The 27,194-nt window shown below is 48.6% G+C and overlaps 1 protein-coding gene across 1 annotated transcript in view; it reads left to right on the top strand.

Moving 5' to 3' along the window:
- Positions 1-7,105: 7,105 nt before the first annotated feature.
- RBP5 (retinol binding protein 5) overlaps positions 7,106-27,194 on the top strand; it is a 42,070-nt gene continuing 21,981 nt past the window's right edge. Inside the window, exons 1-3 of the mRNA XM_078650402.1 lie at positions 7,106-7,331; positions 15,657-15,835; positions 24,310-24,411. Of these exons, the coding sequence (XP_078506528.1) occupies positions 7,259-7,331; positions 15,657-15,835; positions 24,310-24,411 (354 nt within the window). The 5' untranslated portion in view covers positions 7,106-7,258. The remainder of the gene's footprint in view (positions 7,332-15,656; positions 15,836-24,309; positions 24,412-27,194) is intronic.

The following is a 27,194-nucleotide window of genomic DNA, read 5'->3' as shown; positions in this document are numbered from 1 at the left end:
GTGTGCCATCAAGACGAATACCACAGACGTGCGCACGAAGCCACCCCGAAGACCTCGGCCTAGCCCAGCCCAGTCACCTCACGACCGCCCCTGCATGTGGTGTGGAGGGACAACCCCCCACAGCGGAGCATGCCCTGCACACGGGAAAATCTGCAGCGCCTGTGGAAAGGCCAATCACTTCGTGAGTCTGTGCTTATCTTCACAGAGGAAAAAGTCCAACGGCCCACCCTGACGAGTACGACAAATAGAACCGATGCTAGAGACCGCCGCCAACAGCGACATGGACGACGATGAAGCGGACGCAGCTTCCGTCCACGTGGTACGAATGCTCAACACATTGGCGGCAACACCATCCGCAGAACCTAAGTGCACAGTGAACGTGCAAGATCAAGCAGTGGCAGCCTTCATCGACACCGGGGCTACGATCAACCTAATGGCGGCCAGCGTATACCAGACTTTAAGCGAACCACCGGCGCTCCATCCCACGAGAGTACAGGTGTACGCCTACGGCACCAGTCGACCCCTCCGCCTCTGCGGAGTATTCCGGACGATGATATCACACGACTCCCAACATGTACACACTAAAATCTATGTGTCGCAAGAAGGGTCCGGGTTTCTCCTCGGCTGCCGGACCGCCCAAGACCTAAGGCTGATCCACTTCGCCCTTTCGGTCCAAGCCCACAGCCTCGACCATCTCGTAATACAACACACCTCACTGTTCGACGGGATCGGCTGCTTGAGAGGAACCGCCGTCCGTCTGCACATTGATCACTCAGTCGCTCCAGTGGCCCTCAGACACCGGCGCATAGCGTTCCACCTACGACCCAAAGTGGAAGCAGAACTACGTGTGCTCGAGAGAGCCGGAATCATCGAAAGAGTCAGCGGACCCACTCCGTGGGTGTCACCCATTGTAGTGGCCAAAAAACCGAAACAACCAGATGCCGTGCGGATCTGCGTGGACATGCGCATCCCTAATCTTGCGATCAAAAGAGAACGCCACCTGACGCCAACCATAGACGACATCATTGGCGAGCTGTCAGGTTCAAAGTGGTTTTCGAAGATGGACCTGAGGTCTGGATACCACCAGATCCCTCTACACCCGGACTCCCGCCCGATAACAACTTTCTCCACCCATGCAGGCCTGTGGAGATACACCAGGCTCAACTTCGGGATCTCCAGTGCAGCCGAGGTGTTTCAGAACATCATTCAAAACGTCCTGCAGGGTTTGGACGGCGTACTAAACGTGAGCGATGACCTTTTGGTCCACGCGGCGACGCTGGACGAACACATCCAACGCCTCCAAGCTGTCTTCGCCAGGCTGCAAGAGAGAGGTCTGACCCTTCACAGGGAGAAGTGCGAGTTCCTCCGGAAAGACATCAGCTTCTTCGGATCCAGATTCTCCGATCAGGGCGTTGGGCCAGACCCAGACAAAGTCAAAGACATCCATGAGGCCCCCGCCCCAACATCAGTGACCGCTGTCCGCAGTTTTCTTGGAATGGTGACATACTGTGGGCGTTTCATTAAAGACCTGTCCGACCTCACCGGCCCTCTTCGTGACCTCACAAAGTCCACAGCCACCTGGGAGTGGGGACGAGAACAGCAAGAGGCCTTCCAGAAGACCAAAGCGGCACTCTCCGCTGACACGACCCTGGCCTACTTCGACCCCCGATACGAGTCTCAACTCGTGGTAGATGCCAGTCCAACCGGCCTCGGCGCTGTCCTGACCCAGCAACAACCGTGTGGAGAGTGGGCACCCGTCGCGTACGCAAGCAGGACCCTCACCGCGACGGAACAAAGATACTCACAAATCGAAAGAGAGGCCATCGCCATTCTGTGGGGGTGCCGTCATTTCCACATCTACTTGTACGGGCACCCATTTGTGGTGATCACAGACCACAAACCACTTCTCCCACTGTTCCAAGGGTCTTCCTCACGGCCTCCTCCACGCATCGAGAAATGGGTACTCCAACTCCAAGAATACCAATTCGCAGTGGAGTATCGGCCGGGCTCCAGAAACCCCGCCGACTATCTGTCACAACATGCCCGCCCGGTCACTGAAACGGAGGCCGCGGAAGCCGACGCCACTGAAGAGCATGTCAGAATGATCGTGGAGCGGTCAAGGCCGTTGCCAATCTCCCTTGAAGATGTGACACGAGCCACCAAGGACGACGACTGCCTGCAAATTGCCATCCAGGCCATCCGATCAGGAAACTGGAAACCACTACAGAGCCCGGCGTCATTCCGCACCCTAGAAGCCCAGGCCACACTAAAAGCACTTTACCAAGTGCAGAACGAACTATCCATCTCGCCAGAAGGTTGCCTTTTGAGAGGGCCCCGCCTAGTTCTGCCCGACAGCCTCACCCAGCAAGCGGTCCTCCTAGCCCATGGTGCTCACCAGGGCATTGTGAAATCGAAGAATCGCATTCGAACCAAGCTCTGGTTCCCAGGGCTCGACAAGAAGGTCGAAGACGTCATCCAACGATGTCCGGTATGTGTAGCGACTAGCCTGCCCAACCCTCCAGCACCGGTAATCACAGAAGAAGGACCGGCTGCCCCGTGGGCACTAGCCAGCGCAGACTTCGGCAGCCTCCCGGGCGGGAAGTACATGTTTGTCGTGGTAGACGACTTCTCAAGATACCCCGAAATTGAAATCTTGCCCTCCACCGCAGCCTCCGAAGTGATCCCAAAGCTGGAGAAAATCATAGCGACCCATGGCCTCATAGGGGAACTACGCACCGATAACGGACCTCCCTTCAATGGCGGTGAACTGGCAGACTATCTACAATCGCACCGCATCAAACACCGGAAGATAACCCCAAGATGGCCTCAAGCCAACGGCGAGGTCGAGAGACTGATGAGAACTCTAAATAAGACTATCCAAATTGCCATGGCCGATGGCCAAAACCTCGAACTGGCCCTCTTCCAGTTTCTGAGAGAATACAGACTGACACCCCACTGCACCACCGGGATCCCTCCAAGCCGCCTTTGCTTCAACAGAGCGGTGGTGGATACTCTCCCACACCATCCAATGTGGGCCTCAGCCCCAACTCCGAACAACCGGTCTATGGAACAGCGAACCAAGTCTAACAAGGAGGCGTCAAGACGGAGGAGGGCTGCAGATAGCCCCATTCAGGTGGGCGACCGGGTGCTAGTGAAAGATCGCCACCCGGGAGGGAAGTTCCGCCTCCCGTTCGAGCTACACCCGTGGACTGTCACCAGCGTCAACGGCACCATGATCTCCGCAGAAAAAGGGAGAGAAACAGTCACCAGGAACGTGTCTTTCTTCAAAAAACTGGTGGATAGGGAAGACGACGATTTCCCGGACTCAGCTGAGCAACACCCAAGGCGGACCCAAATCCCACGAGAAATGGAAAGAGTGGACGCCCCCAGCGAAGAAGAAACTCCGCAAGCAGGCCCAGCCACACCACTCAGGAATGAACATGAACCGCAGGTGCCCCAAAATCACCCTGGAACTGTTGTGGCCAAAGACTCTGAAGAACTGATTCCCACCCAGTCGGGCGAGCGCAGCCAGAGCAGGTACAATTTGCGCCCATGCCCGAAGCCATCCCAGAAGTATCAGGACTTCGTGGCCTGTTGCGGACGCCGAGAGAGCCGAGCTGCACCGCAACCACCTTATAAGTAAGACTGTTCCTTTTTGCTTTTGAAAGCCTCAGAGACTGTAAACCGATAAAGTTGACACTTGAAGTTATGTTATTCATGTTCATTTTGTTTCTTTAGGGTAAAGGAGGAATGTAGTGTTGTACTAGGTGGGCGCAACCACCCTGACTCACGAACAGTATCACTGTATTTGTTTCCCCCCCAAAGCGTATGTTAAATGGCTCCGCCCAACGTACAGACGGAGGGCACGTTCGATAGTGAATAAAAGGCCCGGGACCCTGGGCGTGGCAGGCATTTGACTGACCACCAAAAGCACACACGTGTGGTCTCCTTTTGTACTGCCTAAAGGCCTAGCCACAACACGACACCCGCCACTGGAGAAGGCTGAGAGATATCAGCCTGTGACTCTCCCAGAAGAGACCCCACAGTGACAGACAGGACAGAGTCCACACTGACTGTCCACGAGAGGCTCCCGCCACTGGAGAAGGCTGAGAGACGTCAGCCTGTGACTCTCCCAGAAGAGACCCCCTCAGCGACAGACAGGACAAGTAGAGCCCCCACTATGACTGTTTACGAGAGACTCCCGCCACTGAAGAAGCCTGTGACTGTTCCAGAAGAAACCTCTCAGCAAGAGATAAGAGAGACAGGCTGCGCAAGGTGAATGCCAACTGCGAGAGACTCCGGGTATTAGAGGATACTTTCCACTCTGCGACAGACCCTCGTGGGAGAGTAGCGCCCCCGCCAACACCAGGCCTCTAGCCACGTCACACCGCACAGCAGGGTATTGGAGTGATGATGTCACGGTCAGGATTAGGCTTCCTAGAGTGACGTAACATTCTTGCATCGGGGGTCCGGAGTGATGTGACACTTCCTATTCAAGCGACACCACATCCGGATGTCAGGTGGTGTCTGATGCAATGTCAGAATCTGACTCCAGCTGCCCGCAGTGACGTCACAGGCAGGCGCCAGGTTCCTGCAGGGTTATCCGAGTCTAAAACCAGGGTCCCAGAGTGATGTCACATTCTGATGTCAGCTGCCTGCAGTGGTGTCATCGACTCAAGTCTCCTGGGTTAAAGTCACAGGCTGATGTCAGATTATTAGAACGCTGTCGAGTGATGTCACAGTTCGGCCCCGAATCCCTGCAGGGATTTCCCAGTCTAAAATGAGAGGCTTAAAGGGATGTCACATTCTGATGTCAGGATCCTGCAGTGATGTAATAGTCAAACTCCGGCCTCCTGGAGTAAAGCCACAGTCTGGTGTCAGATTCCTGGAGCGATGTCACTTTCTAATGACGGATACCTGCGGTGATGTCACAATCTGACGCCAGATTCCCACAGGGATGACCCAGTCTAATAGCAGGGTCCTAGAATGATGACACATTCTGATGTCAGGTACTCGCAGTGATGTCACAGTCTGACGACAGGTTCCAGCAGAGAGATCTGAGCCTAGAACCAGGGCCCTAGAATGATGTCACATTCTGATGTCAGGTGCTCGCAGTGATGTCACAGTCTGGCGACCGGTTCCAGCAGAGAGATCTGAGCCTAGAACCAGGGCCTTAGAATGATGTCACATTCTGATGTCAGGTGCTCGCAGTGATGTCACAGTCTGGCGACCGGTTCCAGCAGAGAGATCTGAGCCTAGAACTAGGGCCTTAGAATGATGTCACATTCTGATGTCAGGTGCTCGCAGTGATGTCACAGTCTGGCGACCGGTTCCAGCAGAGAGATCTCAGCCTAGAATCAGGGCCCTAGAATGATGTCACATTCTGATGTCAGGTACTCGCAGTGATGTCACAGTCTGGCGACCGGTTCCAGCAGAGAGATCTCAGCCTAGAATCAGGGCCCTAGAATGATGTCACATTCTGATGTCAGGTACTCGCAGTGATGTCACAGTCTGACGACAGGTTCCAGCAGAGAGATCTGAGCCTAGAACCAGGGCCCTAGAATGATGTCACATTCTGATGTCAGGTGCTCGCAATGATGTCACAGTCTGACGACAGGTTCCAGCAGAGAGATCTGAGCCTAGAACCAGAGGCCCTAGAATGATGTCACATTCTGACGCAGGTGCATGCAGTGATGTCATAGTCATACTCCAGCCCCCAGGAGTAAAGCCTCGATCTGATGTCAGGTTCCTAGAGTGACGTCACATTCCGATGTCAGTGATGCCTCAGTCTAGGGTCGGGTTCCAGTGGTGATCTCACAGTTCCTGCGGTGATATCCCACATAGTGAGGTCACATTCGAATATCAGGTTCCCACAGTGATGTCACAGTGTGACGTCAGATTCCTGCGGTGATATGCCAATCTCCTGTCTGTTCCCAGAGACCACGGATGGAGTGAGTCATTGCTTCTCTGCCAACCTCAACCCAAAGCCAGACCCGTTCTCTATAAATAAATCTATAGGAAATATAAACTCTTTTAATTTTAAAAACAAAACGGTACTTTTTAGAATCTGAAGTAAAAACACCATACAATCAAATGTTCTTTATTTATTTATTTTAAAAGTTTTATATAACGCTAGCTTGACCCGTAGCTATCAGAGCGCTTTACATACACCCTGTAAAAAAAACACAGACGGAAATTGCATTACATAGTAATTAAACGGCAGTAAGAAATATGCGTGGAAAGAGCTCCTTCAGACTGAAAATAATATATTACGGTTCATTCGCTCAGCACACATAAACTGAACGGCCTTTCCACTCTCTCGTAGCCAGGGTAAATATTAAACTCAATGGCACTTATTTTATCCATACTGAAATGATAAAAAGCTGAGCCAGTGCTGGTGGACTTTTGGACCTGGTAAAAGCAGGTCTCTGCAGCAGGCGCACAGCCCACCGACCTAGCCAACAAGTTATATGTTCGTTTTAATCTATAGTGCACATATATACCCAAGAGGAGAGCGCGCAGCCGCACGTTCTCTAAAACGGGGGGCGGGGTGCGTCTGTCACACTGGACTCCAACTCACCAGGGGAGGCCTCCTGTCAACTCTGAAAGTGAACACAATGGGGCAGATATACAAGGCCCTTGCGCCACTTTTGCGTCACGTTTAACATGGGAAAAGTGACGCAAATGTGGCGCAAGGGGCTTGCAAATCTGCCCCAAGAAGCATACAGGGTTTCTTTTATTTAATTTGGCGGATCAGTGGTGGGAAAAGGCCGGAGCGGTATATCTGGCATACCTGTAACCCAAGACAGGTCGCAGAGGCCCGGGCTCTGCGCCAGGGCCCAACCTCCATGTGAAAAAGGATGCCAGGGGGGATTAGCAGGGTTTGAGTTTTATTGTGCGCTGTACAAATCACACGAATACAAAATAAAGAAAGTAAACAGAGAGGGCGCCCAGAGGCGGCCATGGGCCGTTCCACCGTCCCCTGGCCAGGTACAGGACTCAGCCACTACTGCGCATGCGCAGTGCCCACCCCTGGCACCACACGTGCATATAGGGCAGCCACCTCCCCCCGGAGAGCCAGGGTGGGCCGTGGGAGACAGGCAGTGACCAAGGCCACAGAGATAGACGAGGGAGGGAGAGGGCGGCGGCGCTCACAGACAGAGAGAGGAGCAGAGGGGGCGACAGCAACGCTGATAGCGCCGGACACTCACAGCTCTCACAACCTTCTCTCACGCCAGGTCACCAAAGCGCCAAGAAGATGCCGCCCTCCCTCAGCGGGCGCTACACCTTCGTGTCCCAGGAGAACCTGGACCCCTACCTCAAAGCCTTGGGTAAGTGGAACGTTTTTATTCATTGGTTTCATGGAAGAGATTCAGGTCTTGAAAAACTTTACATCAGGGGCAATTATTGAACACCATGAAACACTGAGGCTGCCTCAGCCAATCAGATTTAGCTTACAGTGCTGGCACCAAGCACCCTTGAATGTATGCACTTTTAGTTTGCAGAGTCATGAAGGAAACATAGACAGTGGCCATGTTCAGTTTACATAAGGGCAGGGCTTTAAGTGGGCCGGGTCTTGCCGGTGCTCAGCACCGGCAGTTTTATCAAGCAGGTGCCGAACCGGGTCTCTTTCGGGCGCTCCATTTTTGCCTGCAAGGTGGAAAAAAATATTATCTCAGCAGCAGCGCCACCCTTCACTGCCTTTGATGTAACTTCAAAGAGACTCGGTATAGTTCTTTCACAGTCTTAACATATCACAACTGAAGCATTTTCAATATGTTATACTGCGAAGCCACGGTTGTTGCTTATTTATGTTACATATACAAAAAACATTGGCAAAGCAAATAGCTCTGCCTTGTTGTAGGTGATGTTACATTTTGCATCAGTATTATATATCTGTATGCAATGACAGAAGCAGCAAAATACCAGTTGGGGGGTACACTATGCTAAGCACATATTTTTATCTTGTGTATATTTAAGACACGCCCCTAATTACTTTGGCCACGCCCCTTGGAGAGACCCCCCCCCCCAGTTTTTTCATGCCACTAAAATTTTTGCATAAGTGTGATCAGTTGGGGCTAGTAGCAGTATTGACAATGTACTGTGGAATGTTAGCAGCTGTTAGCTACTGTTATCAGTACTTAATTTATAAAAAAAACTAAAATAAAAGTAAGAAGTGACAGGGCCCTTCTTCGTAGCTTGTCTCCTTTCTGGTGAAGAATTGGCTTGGTAGTTTGGTCTGCCCTGTTCCCATGATGCACTGGGCCAGGGACAGACTAATTTGCATATAGCCAGGTTCTGAGCTGGGATGGGGCAGTGAGATAAATAACGGTGATGGATCAAGCCCTGATCTTTGGACTGGGTAAGAGTGGTCTGCTTAATTCAGACACTCTGTTCATCACCATCCCCTTTTCTGAATCCTTCTTAGAAGGCCAGCCCGGCTTGCCCACCCAGTTACAATAACATTCCAACTGCTAACCATCACACTTCTACAAGCGGACAATTCTGACTTTTCGAGGCCCATAACACGTTGGACGCTCATGACGAGCTCAGCTCATCATGAGGCACAGTGACGCTGTGCTCATGACGAGCTACGGCCGCGGAACGCCCATGCGGGGCTAATTCCCCTCCTGTGCGGGGCGTTCCATGGAGTGGCGGAGTCGTGACGAGCTCAGCTCGCCATGAGCACAGCGCCACCGTGCAGCATGATGAGCCGAGCTCGTCACGAGCACTGCGGTGCCTCACGCGGCCCCCCTCCCCCCCGCATTGCGGGGGAATTAGCCCCGCGTGGAAGGGGTTAAAGCTATAAGAATAACATTGGGGTCAGTCCTTTTTAATGCATATTGAAGTAACAAACAACTGTTGTTGAACTCTTCTCTAAATCAGGCAAACATCGCCACTATGTGGCAGACTCATAAATGTTGGTGTTGACAATTAAGCGCGGTACCGAGCCCAGAAACCCCCGGCTCAAATTAAGCACTGCTGTTTATGGTAATCATTTTAAGTGTATCATATTAAGGAACTATATAATGTCTTTCAAGCACAAATTAAAATAGACTTATGAACGCTATTATTTTAGAATAAGATATGAGAATAGAAAATTAAATTAAAAAATAAAACATGTAAACTGTCTCCATAATACTACACATACATTAAGTTTAGAGACTACGCTTGAATCTTGCTTGAGCCAGTAAACACAATTTACAACTGTCTTCCAATGGACATCTTTGTATGTTGGGTTAAGTCCCCCAGGCATATCTGTGCAATAAACTATTAGCTCTTGTCCAGGCTTGGCTTTCCAGTGGTCATTCTGCAGCAATGTAAGCGGCCTCAAAACGCAGTGAAAGTATGACCTGAACTTAGCGGTACAAAAGGGGGTGGTGATGGACGGAGCATCTGAACCAATCAAACACTCACACCCAGTCAAAAGATCTGGGTCTAATCCATCACCGTTCTTTAGCCCACTCTGCCACTCCAGTTCAGACATGGCCATATGCAAATCAGTCTGACCCTGTGCCTCATGGGAACAGTCCAGCCCGAACTGCCAAGCCATGTCTTCCCTGGACCGGAAACAAGCTTCCGAGGACCGGTTTCTGGCATTACAGCCGTCTTCAGCCGGGCTTGCTTGAATCCAGTGGCAAAGTGAGCAAGAGACTCACGTCTGAGCATACCCTGCCACACTTTTTGTACCGCTTTTGGTCTGAACTTAGGCCTCTTGTCATGACAATATTTTTTTCCACAGTAAATAAAAAGTGATCTTGAGAGCACAGTTGTATCCGAGCGCCAGGCACTTCACAAGGACACTCAAAGTTTAGAAGCATCCAACACAGTCCGCATCTTTATGTTTTTTTAATGCCCGAATTCTTATATCTTAAAATGTTGTGCACAGAGAAAAATGGCAAATAGATATTGCTTTTACAACAGTTTTCTGCTGTCTGCCTCGTGTTGGAATCTGATGCTTCCTGAAGCCTGCAGCTAAGGGCACAAAATAAAATTTGAACATTAATGGGATTTACCGAATAAAAGGGATTAATTTTGTTTTCTGCTGAGTGCACAATTGTGCATGTTTCACAAAAACTGTTTGACCTTGGGAGTTGGGAAGGACACTGCAGGTGAGATGGTGTCACTGTGCTTTGGTGCAAGGATTGATGAGTAACATTTTGAGCAGTATTTGCTGAATGTATATCCCTGAAAAGGAAGAGAATTAACATGGTTTGCATCTACTTCTAAGTGTTAAAATGTCCAAATAACTGCACAGCAGTGACAGAACGTGCGAAACAAGTTGCTTTTCCTTGCCACATAATTCAGTCAACGAGGCTCCATAAAGTGTACTCTTTTGCCGCATAATTCCAGTGACTTTGGTTCTGGGAGGAGTCAGGCTGGGTGCAGTGGTCAGGCTGGGATGGGGAACATCCTTTACGACGCAACTTTTACAATGCACTACCATTACGACGCAACTTTTACAACGCAAGTTATTACAACGCATTGCGCTGGGGGGTGCTCTAGGATAGGGAATAGTTTAATTACTATCCAACACCTTCCCTACTATCCATGGGGACTGGAGTTGGAAAAGTAAATTAAACTATTCACTATCCAGCGCCCCCCCACGCAAGTCGTTGTAACGACTTGCGTTGTAAAACCTGCGTCGTAATGGCATGCGTTGTAAAAGCATGCGTTGAAACGTCATACATCCGCTGGGATAGATGCTGGTGTCTGGTTAGGCTGCGGTGTTGACAGTGGGCTGAAGGTTAAAGGTAAGTAAGCCGCAGTGGTTTCTGTTGGCCAGGTCGATATATGGATCAAGCAAAATACACAAAGGCGACCACTCCCCCTCTATTGATTCAACTGTCAAAAATAGACTTAGGACCAGGAGAAAAAACTGCATAATGAGTAGAAGAAAGGTCATACTACCCAGAATTACTTATCACACAGGAATAAATCCCACGTGAACTGATCCAAATCAATTTTGAAAATTGATATCATAAAGTTCAGAATTCTTTACACTCTACAAAACATTTCTTTTATAATTTTTATGACATTATTTGCATTAATCATTTCGACATGATTTTCCATCCATTATAGAAAATATACATTTATTTGTTTAAAGAAAGGCTGTATCACTACACAATTCAACACATACACCAATGAGCAATCTTGTATCATACTCCCGTCTCACATACCATTCATTCCACATTCCATGCAACCATCATACATCAGTCTGGACAAAACGCGTCCGCCATACATCGGCTGAGTTTTATTTATTTTCTCCTTCTGGTGTATAGGCCCAGACTGGACATACCAACCGAAACACACGTTTCGGTTGGTATATATTTGTTCTACCACCTTCTTCAGGACAGTAGTAGATTTAACTGTGTACATAAAACATCAGGTGGATAAATGGGGTAATCTAATAACAAAACAAATGAATAATGTGTAATACATTTCAAACATTATTATATACCAGATCTGTACATATATTCACAGTATATCATTTTAGACAGAAAGTATTTCCCAAATAAATTAAAAAATCAACACAGTGGGATTTATTCATGTGTGATAAGTAATTCTGGCTAGGAGGACCTTTCTTCCATACATTCAATATATAGCTGAAGCCTCAGTAGGCCATGGTAAGGGTCAGTGTACACTTGCGGCACTTGCCAGACAGCACGCGTTGCACCTATCCCGGCAGGAGCATTGCAGTGGGGATTCAGACTCTATCTAAATCACACAACACCCCTCTCAGGACGAAGGGTGCCAACAAACTGTTTTTCCTTTCTTAGTGTATGTTCAGAGACTTCCAGCTGCTGCGGCTTGCATTGCTCAACCATTGGCAGGGAAATGCTGTGCTTGCATTTGAAAAGCAATCTCTGCCTTCTGACCCACTGGGCGGTTTACCCTGTGATTGTCTGGAAGAACATGGGCAGAAAGTCAGCAGCTGCATTTTATTTTGCATTTCACCAGTGATGATAGCATATATAATACCATCAGACATTCCTGGCTTTTCATCTAACAGTATGTTGCATTGTGGGGCTTGTAGTTTTTCTTTTTACACCTTCATTATGATCTCAGAGCCCCTGCATGTGAAATGCTGTTGGCTGAAATGCCAAAACTGGCTGAAAGTGTTACACATGACATGGAACCACTTGTTAGCTATGTTTAAAACTTTTACAATATTCCTGGCTTAGTCCATATCAAAAACTACTTATTTCACTCATAACACCAAAAGTCAAATTTGCTCACATGTTTTGTGAGTTTACTCACATCATGCATTAAAACAAGATTTGACAATGCACGTTATTTTGTTTTAGTGTGGTGGAAAGTTTTGTGTTGAGTTTTGCAACCCCGCTTCTCTTTTCCATCAACATGTTACGGCGTTCAAATATTAGTAATCTGGATTGTTGTACTTTAGCACATTATAATCACTGCACTGATTTGCCTTTATTAGAATTAGTGAAGCGCACCCATTCTGTCCTGGTGATGTTATTAAAGAGGAAGTCTGTTGTCTTGCTTCTCCAATGAAAGCTTTTATTGTTATGAAAGGAGCAACTTTATTGTGTATTAAACCACGTGCAAGAGGGATTTTAGTACTGTGCCTATCCTGAACTGAGTTATTTCATGGTTCTCTGAAATGCAGTAAACATAGAAAAATAAGTACAGTGAAGAAAAGTAACTACCAAGGGTCACACAGTTTGGCCAAGCTGGGAAGGTGGGATTGAAACCAGGTTGTTTTAGACCTTCCGCATTTCAGATCCTCAGTGGGTATCACACACTTCCTCCTCTGTGCCCTGATGACAACTTTATTAGTGACTGAAAAGGCAAGTCATTTGCCCAGTGCCTCTTAGAGAAGGCCTTTATTGTTGTTATAGATGGAACCACATTATTATCTATTAACCCCTTCGCCGCGGCATGAATTCCGCTGCGGCCCGGGCGGGGGGGGGGGGTGTAAGCGTGGCACTCGTGATAGAACTGCATCGTCATGAGACACGGGTGGCATGTGCTCATGACAGCGTGCTTCCGTCATGGCCCCGCCCGCTCATTAATTCGCCCGCACAGGCGGGGAATTAGTGCCGCGTGGGCAGTGCGGACGCAGCCTGACGGAACCACGCCGTCATGAGCACACGCCGCCCGTGTCTCATGACGGCGTGGTTCCGTCACGAGCAAGGAAGAGGTTAAATGATGCCCAAGAAAGGTTTTTGTAGGTGAACAATCTGACTTGATTTATTTTAAGGTGCTCTCAAGTGTGATGGCCTTAGAAAATGAGATCCGGTGACCAAAAGCGATGCTCGGGTCACATGGTTGGGTCAAGCTGGGATTGAAGCCAGGTACTCTGGGTCAGGTTAATAGATAGTTTAGGATTGGAGAGCTTGCCCCTCTCTGGTCCAATAAACCTCCTCAGGTCCCCTGTTATTTTTTTGCACAGAAAAGGAGATCCAGTGACCAAAAGCGATGCTCGGGTCACGTGGTTTGGTCAAGCTGGGTTTGGAACCAGGTACTTTGGGTCAGGGTCCGCAACTAGTTTTTACCCCCAGGGATCACAAAAGCTTCTGATTGGCCTAAGCATGTTATGCAAGAGCACTGAAAATATCCTTTACATTTGTCAGAAGATGAATCAAATGCAGTGGAAATACCTCTTCAACAAAGAGCAGGTACAACTTGGGCAGAAAAAGTGCAAGCTTCCCTCCTTCAGAGGATAGGTGCGGGCAGGTGAACAGCAGCGCACACTTTACTCTACCACCAGACCAGTGGCTTTGCAAGGGGGGTGGGGTCCGCACTGGGCATCACGAGTTTGGGGGCGGCTCCACCCCCCCTGCTCTTACTTTATTTAGTTATTTATTTTAAAAGTTTTATATAGCGCTAGCTCGACCCGTAGGTAACAGAGCGCTTTACATACACACAGTAAACAGCAGAAGGATATTACATTACATAGTAGGCAGTTAGGAAGCAAACTACAGAAAAAAATACAGCATGGGAAATAAATATGCAGTGGAGCGGAGGGGGAGAGAGCAATAAAAGAAAAAGGCGAGAGTGGCATAGTATGGTCTTCACTATTCTTGAATGTCCAGAGAGAGAGGAGACAACTCGGATATTGAAGTCTAGGTTAGTTGACGTTGGTCATGAAAGTATTTGTTCAGGAGATGGAGTTTCAGGTCCCTTTTGAAACAGGAGATGGAGGGGTTGCATCTGAGGACTCTAGGGAGAGCGTTCCATATCCTGGGAGCGTTGCCAGAAAACGATCGGTATTGGGTGTTTTTCTTTATCAATTTCGGAGGAAGAAGAAGGAGTGAGTTGGAGCTTCTTAGAGTTCTGGATTGACCTGCTCTACTCAGTTTGTTATTTAAGTAGTTGGGGTCAGGAGAGTGAAGGGTTTTGTGTGTGATGCAGGCCAGTTTATAAATACATCTCCCTTCCATGGGAAGCCAATTGAGGCAGTTGAGAGCTGGAGTGATGTGTTCAAATCTTTTAACTCCAGATACGAGTCGAGCAGCCATGTTCAGCACTGCTGTTAGAGGGGCTAGGTGAGGTACATGCGTTTGCCGCTGGGGCACGGCTAGGGGCACCAAAGTCAGGGACCGCCACGGGCAGCAGAGTGCCTAGCTACGCCACTGCTCCAGATGGGTATACATCAGACAGCAGCAATGCCCCTCTATTGGTTCTTCGCAGACCAGACACTGCATGGCAGCTGAAGCGGGCTTCCCTCTCTCACAGAAGACAGAAAATGCAAGCTTCCCTACTTCAGAGGCTAGGTACAGCCAGGTCAACAGCAGGGCACACTTTACACCACCACCAGATGGGGTACATATCTGACAGCAGCAATGCCGCTGCTGGATCTTAACAGACCAGGCACAGCATGACAGCTGGAGCGGGCTTCCCTCTCTCACAGAAGGCAGTAAATGCAACCTTTCTTTCCTAGCAGCACAGATCCAGCCGGACAGACATGCACATGGTTTCATCTCTCACAGAGGGGAAACAACCTTTACACAGCAGTCATTACATCGCAACATCCTTTACATCGCATGTCATTACAACGCAGCCATTACATTGCATGTCAGTACAACGCATGTCATTACAACACAGGCATTACATCGCAAGTCATTAGAGCGCATACCATTACAATGCATAGCACCTTTACACTATCCAACAGATACTCTACTGTTGCACTCACAGGAGTTATAATAGTAATTTTTACCCCTGCGCTATCCAACACTTACAATACATGCAATGTAATGGTATGCATTGTAATGGTATGTGTTGTAATGGTATAATGCGATGTAATGGAATGCATTGTAAAGGTAGTTTCTGAAAATGTGATGTAATGGCATGCAATGTAAAGGAATGCGTTGTACAGGATGTTGCGATGTAAAAACTGCGTTGTAAAGGCATGCGTTGTAAATACATGCGTTGTAACGTCATACATTCCACACAGAGCATGTACAGGTAAGGCATGAGTAACATGTTGTTTACAGACAGAACTCTGGAGCAGGTGTTTAACCCACCGAGAGCAGACCATAGGTAGATGAGTGAGTGACTATGCAAGTACCGACCTCATTCTCACTTGGGTGTTGTTCCACACCTCTATCCCGAAAGCCTTGCTGCTGTCACTCACAGACCTGCGGTTTGTGTTGATTCTGTGTTCTTCCACCCATTGCCACCCACAGACATTAACATGGCGCTGAGGAAGATAGTGGGTCTGCTCAAGCCGGAGAAGGAGTTCGTGGTGGATGGCGACCACATGATCATACGCACCCTCACCACCTTCCGCAACTACACCATGGACTTTACGCTGGGCGTCGAGTTCGAGGAGGACCTGGGCTCCATCGACGGGCGCAAGTGCAAGGTGAGTGCGGCCAAAGCGCCTCTGGCTACTCAACCTCTTCTAGTAGCTAGGATATCAGCCGGATGCTTCTGTGTTTTAGGGACTGGGGCGAAAGAAGATAAAGTGGGGAGTCAGAGAGACCTGACTCACTTCTAGGCGCTAGAACACAAACTACCCACTAAGGACCACTGCCTCGAAATGCCAGGGTTATAAATAAACCTTATTTCAGCGCAAATGAGATTGACTTGGAACAAACAGCATTCTGTCTAGCAAGGTGCCAGGCGCTATAATGCAGGCAAAGAACAACGTCCCCCACCCCGCCCCCATCCCTTCAGTTGGGTAGAACAGGGACGACTATACATGGGTCCACTGGGGCGCACACATCACTGGCACTCACTACACCTGCTGCACCACTGATTGCTACGTGCCTGCTTTCTAGGCGCTAGGCAGGGCCGAACTGGGAACCAAATTTGGCCCTGGCAAACTGCTCGGCCGGCTCCCCATCCAGGGAGGAAGGGTTGCGGCCGAGCTGTTTCCTAGGGCTGGTTTCGGCCGATTTTGTTACCGGGGGGCTTTTATACCTGGCCCCCAGTAACAAAAACGCACCCGCGGGGCCCAAATCGGCCCCCAACCTGGCGGCCCACCGGGGAAATGCCCGGTGCCCGCCATGGCCAGTCCGGCCCTGCTGCTAGGTTATGGACGCAACCACCACAGTGAGTTGGGATGTCAAAATAATCTTCCAGGCGATTGGCCTCTCCAGGGAGGCTATCCAACGCCTCTGTGATGGTTGGCCGCGGGGCCCTTGGTGGTAGACGAACGCCGGGGGCTTGCTGCACAGCAGTGGTACTCAAAGTACGGCCCGGGGGGTGCTTGCGGGCCTCTTGACCTGGTACCCTCTTGGTGAACAGCAGCACAAGTTGCTGTTTAGTTGCTGAGCACTAATATTCAGACTTTATTTTTTTATAAACAGGCAAGCATTTATTAACCTGAAAATAAATGCTTGCCTGTTCATTTAACATTTTTTTAGACTTCTTTACACAGTCCCTCACCCACCAGAAGACCTACTGCCACCCTGCTGGCACCAGTGTGGCCCTCGGTCACACCACAGACCATACTGTGTGGCCCCTGAGCGAATGTTTGAAATGACCCATGCTGTACAGTGTGACGTATGTCACCCCCTCTGTTGGAGAGGGTTGTTGGGTCTATGAGAATTAGCCCCTCCTCCTCCCAAGGACACCCCGAGGCTGACAGAGAAGTGGGGGGGGGGGCAGGGGTGGAATGTCAGGAGCAACGAAAGGACACTGTGTGAGGGGAGAATGTGTGTGGTGGTGTCAGAGCAAAGGGGAAGGTGAAATAGAATGTGATAAGTGATGGCCTGGGAGAGCGGGCCAGAGGTGAAGGGAGGGGGAAGAGAATGAGAGAAAGGGGGGGTAGAGAAAGTGAGGGGAAAGAGGCAACATCTGGGAGCAGAGAGGAGCGAGACACGGAGAGGAGGGGAGGGTGTGAGATAAAACCGTGGAAAGATATATGGACCTTGAAGTAGAAGAGAGAGGGAGAAAGCAAAGTGAAGGGAAGATAAAAGGACTGGGGGAGGGGGTGAAGGGAAGTCACATCATCACACTCCTGATTGTCTCGCGCCCTTTTCCTCGCCTCACAGCCCACTGAAACTACACTCATTGTCGTGAAAGAAGACGACGGAGTCACAAGTGTTCATTCCCGCAGGAGGACAGAGCCCCTGCAGGACAGAGCCCCCGCAGGACAGAGCCCCCAGCCTGGCCCTAGTCATAGGGCCCGAGTCACAGAACTAACTTAAGACAAAATCCTAAACTTACTACTTTTGGTATTCACAGAAGTTAGGATTTTGTTTTAAGTGTGTGTTAAGACAAACTTAAGACAGACTTAAGTTAGGATTTTGTCTTAAGTCTGTCTTAAGTCTGTCTTAAGACAAAATCCTAACTTTTGTGAATACCAAAAGTAGTAAGTTTAGGATTTTGCCTTAAGTTAGTTCTGTGAATCGGGCCCATAGTGCCAATATCTGCAACACTCCCCCCCCCCCCCCCCCCCCCCCCACAGCAAAATCCTCGAGAAATAAACAGACACAAGACACCTTTTTTTGTGGAGAAAATTGCTGCAGGTTTATTTGCATAACAAATATGCCAACATGGTGGGTTATCTTAGAGCCCCCACAGGGCAGAGCCCCCAGCCTGGTCCCAGATCAAAGCCATACATCCTCACAAAGCCATATTCACAGTGAGAGCCGGGAGGACACGCACCACTTACACCGGACCAGTGTGTCACAACTGGAGGTGGGCGAGCCAAAAAATGAACAGAGCCGAGACAAACGCCCCTGCTCGAGCCGAGCCCTGAAATGATTGCCATCTAACAAAACCCATGTTTCACTATGATAAAGTAACTTCAAAATGTAAAAAATACAATCTGTAACATGCGGTAATGTTCCGCATTAGTACTTCAGTTTGTGTCACACTGTGTTGAGGGGTATTTATTATAAACAATAGTTTTAACCATGAACCTAAATACATTTCTCTGTTTTAAATCGAAGATAAATGCTTCGTCTTTCCTTCTTGGTGCAGGACGTGTCGCCGAGGACGGCAGGCAGAAGCCACGTGAAAGCTCGGCTCGTTTTCGGCTCGGGGTCCAAGAGGACCTCGAGCTGACCCAGAGCCAGGCATCTGGCTCGAGCTTTCATTGGCTCGCCCATCTTTAGTCACAACAAAGGTCAGCTGTGCACAACACAACAGAGACACGCATCCCAACAAAAACGAAACTTCACAGTCAGAAACTATAATGTACCCCAAATAGAAATATTCAAATCATGCCGACATGTTCTTTCCTTTTATTGCCCTGTCTCCATCCGCACGGCACCACAAGCTCTTGTCACATTCCAGTGTCAGTCACCGCTGGCCACTCTTCAAAGGGTGGCCCTGCTCCCAGCGCACCTCCAATCACAGCTCTGCTCTTGGGCACCGCCTTGATTCCCAGACAATCCTCGTCCTCACTGTAGGGGCCATGACTCACCCTTCACCCTCACTGCCCGGTACATCACTCACCACTCAGTCTTCACTACCAGTCACTCCCTCACCTCCAGTCTTCTCTGCTAGTCACATCCCACTTACCTCAGTCCTCACAATCAGTCACATCACTCAGCACTCAGGAGCAGATCTAGAAGGAAGTGCCGCAGCGTGGCACCGCAAGCCCTTTGGCTGCGCCACGCTGCGGCACTTCCGAAGCACAAGGATGCAACATATTTACAAGAATATGTCGCATCTCTGTGCTTCCCCCTGCGCTGGCGCATAAACTGCAGCCATGCGACTGACTCCGGAATCTGGGGATCACGGTTCGGTCCCCGGCACCGGCGGCAGATTAGCCCAGCACTATGTGACTCTGGGCAATAGCTTGCTTAATCTTCCCGACGGCCCCCAGCGCCTAGAGACCCTAACGGGTGATTGTGCGCTTTACAAATGTGGATATTATTATATTATTATGCGCTGACGCAGGCACCCTTGCACCATGGTGCAAGGGTGCCTGCCTCGTGGGGAGATTGTTTCCATGCAGGAAGGGGCTCCTGCCTGCACAAAAACAATAACTACAGTAATTTTCCTCTTTCAATGCGTGCTGTAGAATGCAGCACACATTGAAAGAGGAAAAAACGAGGAGAAATGAAAACATTTCTCCTCGTTGCGCCTCACTACGCCACCTCTAGGGCGGCGTAGCATTCAGGCGCATCTCCAGATTTACGATTGCGCGTAAATCTGGAGATGTGTCTTGTTCCATGGGTGTTGCGTGTGAACACCCACAGCAACACCCATGGAACCCCCCTTCAACGCAAAGTGCTGCGCGTGAAGGGGCCAAGGAAAAGTCGCGCAGGGTGGCTTTTCCTGTCCTTGTAAATATGGAGGAGCCCCCTGCACCACCAGTATGTCATGAAAACTAACCTACTGGTGGCTCTGGGGGCTTGTAAATCTGCCCCTCAGTCTTCAATACCAGTCACATCACACACACCCTCAGTGTTCAGTACTAGTCATATCACTCACCACCCAGTCCTCACTACCAGTCATAACACACCCCTCAGTCGTTGCTGCCAGTGACATGACATACCATCAGTCTTCACTGTCAGTCACATCACACTCATCTCAGTCCTGACTACCAGTCACATCACTCAGTACTCAGTCTTCAGTACCAGTCACACCACAGCCATAGGGTTCACTGCCACCCGCTCCCCTCCCCCAGTCTTCACTGCCACTCGCATCCCGCATACCTCAGCGTTCACTACCAACCACATCACAGTCCCATAATTCTTCAGTACCAACCATATCACACTCCTCTGTACTATCTGTCACATCACTCACCCCCTCAGTCTTCAATACTAGTCACAACACGCACAACTTAGGGGCTTATTTATGGGCCCTTGCGTCCCTTTTGCGCCGCCGGTGCGTCACTTTTTTTGACGCACCAGCAGGGTAAAAAAAGAGCCATGTTGCGTCATATTTACAAAGTGACGCATCTAGGTAGATGTGTCACTTTGTAAACCCCTGCGCCACATTATACCTGCGCCAGGTATAATGTATGCAGGGTGGGCGTTTTGACGCAAGAAAGCCTTGTAGAAGTGATGCAGTGAAATCTATGAGATTTCACTGCGTCACCTCACAGCAGGCATAAGACTGGCGTAGGCACATTTAATATGGGACTTGCTCATGTGTAATGACCCCATTGCTGGAGTTGCGTCACTTTCGTGACACACTCCAACAATGCGTCATTTATTCGTACAGATACGTCAGAAATACTGACATATCTGTAACTCCTTGCGACATGATGTGTCACACTGTAAATATGACGCATCATTGGTGTCACAAGGAGAGCGCAATGAAAAGTGACGCATCGCTGTTTTCACGCAGCGATGCGTCACTTTTCATAAATGAGGCCCTTAGTCTTTGCTGCCAGTCACATGACACACCATCAGCATTCACTATCAGTCACATCACACTCCCCTCAGTCCTCTCTGATAGTGACATCACTCACTCCTGAGTCTTCATTACCAGTCCCAGCACCCACCTACAAGTCTGCACTGTCAGTCAGATCACACACATCCCTTTGTCCTTACTGCCAGTCACATCACATACCCACTGGCTTCCACAAGCGGTCACATCACACACCTCTCAGTCTTCACTGTCAGTCACATCACACACTCACTAGTTTTCACTAGCAGTCACATCACACACCACTCATTTCTCACTGCCAATCACATCTCACACCCACAAGCCTTTACAGCCACTTAGATAATGCACCCCTTCGTACTCATTGTCGGTCGTACCGCTCACCACTCAGTTTTCACTACTGCTTACATCACCACCACCCAGCCCTAAATACCAATCACACAGCATGACCCATGTGCTCCACCACTTGTTGCACCCCTCACTCATCATACACTACTCACTCTTTCCACATTCTAATTCTTCAGTCACTTTACAACAGCTCCTGTCCCCACTGTGTCACACAACACTCCTAGTTTTCACTGCCAGTCAAATCTGACATCTCACACCACTCACTCTTCACTACCACTCACACCAGACAGACCTCAGTCTCCACTACCATTCACATTACTCACACACCCCTCACTCTTACTACCACTCATATTGATACACTGCAGTTATCTCTACTACTCCCATTCCACATCCTCCTACTTCCTGCTAGTCAAACCACACACATATCCACTACTAGTTACATCACGTATTAACTACCAGTTTCACCTCACTCCTAGACTTAGCTCCCACCACATCACTCACCCCTCAGTCTTTACTACCACTCACACTACTCTCCATTCTTTAGTAACGTTCGCTTCACACACCCATTGCCCTCACTACCAGTCGAACGACACCTATCATTCTGCACTCTCCCCTCACAACAGCCTTTTGTGTTCAGTACCAGCCACACCACGCCCCTCGACAACACTAGAAGTCACATCACTCAGCTCCCAGCCTTCACTACTGGTCACACCGCTCACCTCCAGTCTTCACTACCAGTCGACAGCGCACACGCCTCGGTTCTCACTCATAGCGCACTTTTTTATTTATTTAACAGTTTTCATAAATCGCAAATATGGTCGCAGAGGGCGTCAGAGCACCTAAAATTATACATTTAGTATCACAAATTATAGACTGAAATAACTTACACATTAATACTACTTTTTTTCTTGTCAGTTTGAAATACTTTTTATTAGTTTCATTAAATAGACCTTAGTGCAATAGTGACAGGCATATAATACAGATCATAAACTATGTGCACTACATATACAATAATTTGCTTTAAAAAGGTGATGTACACAGATTATTATAATAAATAGATTAAACGATAGATTAAAAAGGAGAAAGGCCCAATTAACTATAATCAATAGATTAAAAGTGAATATCAGTATATCTCATATGGCATGCATCCAGAAGCAGCCAAATATATTTCAAATACTGTGAATTTCATACACATCACTGAAATGAGTACAATGCAACTACACAACATCTTCCAAGCACGTTTGCATCATCCACAAAGAGCAACATCCAGGATACCCATGCCTTTCTAGAACAATCTCCCATGTTTCCCAAAAACATCTATTCAGTGGGTACATAAATAACTTCAGAAACATGTCAAGTTGCCAACACCCTCCTAATGTACAAAGATGGGGAGCGCAGATTCCACGCTCCACTCCTAGTTGCACTGCTTTCTTGGAAACCCCATCCAACCAACTCGTCAGTACTGAATATTATTCAAAGTTCATTCCATTCGCTTCCAGCAACATGCCAATCCTTTTATCCACTTCTCCACATTATTAACGTCTTGAATTTTGGAAACTTTACATATTTACGCGTGCCCATCCGGACTTCATCGGAAATATAATCCAAAAACAACAGGTGGTTCAGGATACCCATGCCTTTCTAGAACAATCTCCCATGTTTCCCAAAAACATCTATTCAGTGGGTACATAAATAACTTCAGAAACATGTCAAGTTGCCAACACCCTCCTAATGGCCTTGGAGTTTTACCATTCATACTTCTGTGACCCACCCCAGAGGAACCTCTGGCCCCCTCTTTAGATGTGTTGTGTTTCTAAACATTTCCATCTCAAGCCCCCTCTCATCTAAAGCCCTCTTCACCTCACCAGACACCACTCCCTCCACACAGCCAACTCCCATTTGCCTGCTAAGGTGTCACTCATCCAAACCTACAAACTTCATTGATCCCTCCCAATAAACACCAGAGCCACAATGAGTACCACAGTCCCTGCATGGGCCACCCCGTAGACTTCCTCCGCTGTACTTCAGTGCTCCACTCCATAAGATCTATTCCATTCCCTGACCTGCCTGTTCCACAATACCTGCATTTCCACTTCCCATAGGTGTCCCATATTGTACTTCCGAACATTCGCCCCAGAGGTTTTCATCATCGTCACTGGATGTACCCGCGTCATAGTCCTCCGTTATACTCTGGTACCTGAGAGACGCGCACCATTTTATCTGTTGCACCCACTCAAGATGTTACTTTCATGTACCCACCCTAGGTACTTCCTCACCTGTACATGTCTATAGTGGTGAGCACCCATCACAACGCAGGCATTACCCCGCGCTGCCATTACGAAGCTGCTTTTACAACGCAAGTCATTTCAACGACTTGCGCTGGAGGGCGCTGTTGGAAAAGGAATAGTTTAATTTTCTATTCCAACACCTTCCCTACTGTAACGTGGGCTGGAGTTGGAATAGAAAATAAACTATTCCACTATCCAGCGCTTACAGCGCAAGTCGTTGTAACGACTTGCGTTGTAAAAACAGCGTTGTAATGTCATACAACTGTCTGTACCTGCTCCAGAGATGCACTCCTCTGTACCTTCATATATCTGCCATAGAGATCTGAACCTGTAAACCTATGTACCTCCTCCACGTACACACGTGTAGCCATAAATAGACCGATATCAAGGTACCCTTCTGTGTCCGTCTGTAGATGTCAGCAGTAGTAGCTTCCTTTACTCCCCCAGTCGATTTCCTCCCTTCTAACTTGTGATACAAACACCCTGGGAACACATGGCAGTGGAGGACCCAGCCCTGCTGGAAGAGGACAATGGAGCAGTGAGCACACCAAGGAAGCATTAGGGTTGCACATTGGGGCAAATGGGACAAAAGAACAGGGAATGCCCCTGGGACATATAGGGAAGAGGGACAGGCCACCCACCGCTACAAAGTACAAAGTCCATCCGTAGGACATCACAGGTGAACATGGAGTTGAAGCAAATACTACAGGGTACATCTAGGGGTTTTGGAGATTTCTATGAAGATGGATAGTACAGAGTACACTCCTGGGGCATCCCAGGTGCATGTGGAGTTGAAGCAAATAGTACAGGGTACACCCCTGGGGCATCGCAGGTGTGCGTGGAGATGGGGTGAGCGCAGGGAGCCCGCTGTATGAACCGCTTCACATGTACCCCTCTTTCCTTTCAGACCACAGTGTCCTGGGAGGGGGACAAGCTGGTGTGTGTCCAGAAAGGAGAGGTCAAGAACCGCGGATGGACACAGTGGCTGGAAGGGGACCTGCTGCACTTGGTAAGGAGTGGAGGTGGCTGCTGGGAGCCATGTAAATGTAAATGTAAATTGATACTTGTATAGCGCACTACTCACCCGCAAGGGTCTCAAGGCGCTTGTACGAATACCGCTGTGGAACCCATTCTGGCTTTCCCTGTGAGGTGTCCACTCCTGGGCACCCCCAAGGTGGAGGCCAGGCATCCTTAGCGTTGTGGGGGCCGTTGTGGAGATTAAGCAAGCTATTGCCCAGAGTTGCAGAGTGGGAATCCATGATTGGAATAGGCACCGAGGCGAGAATTATCAGGTTCGTGGAATTTTGAGCCCAAGACCCGCCGAGGCGGGGAATTGAACCCTGGTCCCGGGCTAGACCTCTGCATCAGGGTCTGCCGCTCCAACCATTGAGCCACGCTTCTCCACAATGAGGCATGAGGAACCTGCAGTGTGAAGGGTGACAAGTGTTGATCAAAGGGAGATACCAGATTTAAACCCAGCATTTGAGGAGTGGGTAGTGTATCTGGGGCAAGGCAAGGATCAGCATGGGCAGTGTCAACACCAGGTACCTAGAGCAGCAGCCCTGGCTGCTGGAAACAAAACCTCACACTCAGGACACCTGCTAAAATGACATACTGTGAATCTGGATGATGCAAGTAGGTTGTGAAACAGCCTAAAGGTGACACACATAGATCTTTATACAAACCATTCATGAAAGACAGAATAACACTTGCATTCAGGACATGAGAAGGAATCAAAGCCACCCACACAGGTGTAGCGTCTTTACAGCCTGGCTACCCGCCAATGACCACGCCACGCAGGGAGCGTCACATTTCACGTCTTTATTCTGCTGCGTGTAACCGCAAACCCAACATTCTAAAACAAGCTTTCAAGGCATTGCGCTCTGACACATATGCCACAGCTCTATGGAGTCCGTAGGGGCCAAAAGGGTTCCGTCATAACATATTGCAAAACACTACAATGGGTATATCACGTCAAGAGCTATCCTAAAAGAATGAAGAAAGGCAGTGACTTGTTGGAGTTTTTGAAAGATAGGACTTCAAGGTTTATTTAATGTTTGGTGGGCTCTGCCACCCTGGTAGATAACCTAACCACCCTCCATATGTAGAGATCTCCACCTTCCCGGCACATATCTCTGTGCCTTCAAATATGACACCGCCATGTTGGCTTCTCTGAAGGCACTGTAAGTTTTCTGAGCGGCCGCCATGTTTCTTGCGGCCACTCGGCAAACTTTGTTGTTTGTCAAAAACTAACTGCCAAAGCAGGAGTCTGTTTTTGAAATACCAAACACAAATGATCCTGACACCCTGGAGCATGTTATCAGAGGGTATGGGCTTTATATTTTTCTGTTTGAAACCACCAAGACCTGGTGGTCCCCGAAAAGGAAACATACATTTGTCAAAATGTTTGCCCTCAAAAGGGCAAATGGTCTGAGGTACTTAGAAGAACTGGTGTCTGTGGATTTCTGCTGGCCAAGCCAGAGCAGGATCCACCAGCAGACATATAACAGTTCACTCGACTCTAAAGGGCCAGTGGAACATCACTTTGGCGGGCAGGGCACTCTGCCATCTCATTTGCCAAGTGCTATATAACCTCTCAAGTCTTTGAGACAGACAGGCAACTGGAGGTCATTATCATTGGATCCTACCAGCCGCTGTCAGATGGACCTGGTGTAGCTTTAGCTCTTGGCTTATCTTTCTGAATAGTTTGTATAGTGTCATATAGGTTCAGCTTCGGAGCTTCTATCAGACGTATGCACCTTTGATATTATACAATTAATTCAGAGCACAATGGTGAAGTGCCTTGTGTTTGATCATCTCCTCTTAAAACTTAAAAGATTTGTGGAAGAATATCAAAAAATAGAAAAGCTGAGAAAAGGGAGGAAGAGGTCTCCATTCTTCTCTTGGATCTTCAGTGGTGAGCCCCAGTGAAGCGCTTGGTTACCCTGGCTCCAAGGCCACGAGAAGTTTCTATATTTTGGTACTTGACGTAGAGCCCAGAAGCAGCAGCACATGGAGCACTAGAGTTGACCTAAGAGCTGCTGTCTCTAGTAACCTCTGCCTCATCATAGGTACAACATGTCCTAAACCTTTTTTGGCTCTATGAACAGAGAAGTTGTATGGGCCAGGGGTATGTTGATGTGGATAGGAAACCCTCTGCATCCCATGGCGGCCATCAGAAGGTCTGATCATACTTTTCACGCCTTTCAAACAGAGACACCTGAACAGTCTTGGAGAAATTCTAAAGGTGACAGTAACAAACAAACACTAGTTTGAGGTCAAAACAGTACTAATGGCCCCAGTCTTTAAAAGGACCATTTAGACTCAATGGTGGTTACCCACTCATCAGAGAAAATTCATCCACCAATTTCAAACAAAGGAACATGGGGACAAAACGGTGTATGGCCTAAAATTGATTTTGACTAAATGAGCAGTACCAAACTGAAGTGATGTCCAGTAACATGCTACTGAAACATCTATATAACCTTTTCACATGTTCATTGGGTGCACATATCAATGTGAAACCTCCACAGTCAACATTTGAGTGTAAGAGGGGACACCCAAGTGTCTACCTGCAATAAAACATCACTCTACGTCTTATGCACTCAAACAAAACCTCTCTGCTCCATGTCTCCAAAGCAAAATCCAACCTCAGCCTGCTATTCAGAATACACATAACCCACTGGAATGTTAATGCTTACATTCACTAGTATCAAGAGACAATAAAAACCTTGTATGAGCATTTCTAGCAGAAGCCATATTAAAAGATATTTTTTTTCTCTACGTAACTAC

This window comes from Lissotriton helveticus, chromosome 7 (assembly GCF_964261635.1).
Source record: "Lissotriton helveticus chromosome 7, aLisHel1.1, whole genome shotgun sequence".
NCBI classification, from domain to species: Eukaryota; Metazoa; Chordata; class Amphibia; order Caudata; family Salamandridae; genus Lissotriton; species Lissotriton helveticus.
Note: the sequence above shows the minus strand (reverse complement) of the source record. Positions and strands in the feature narration are given on the sequence as shown.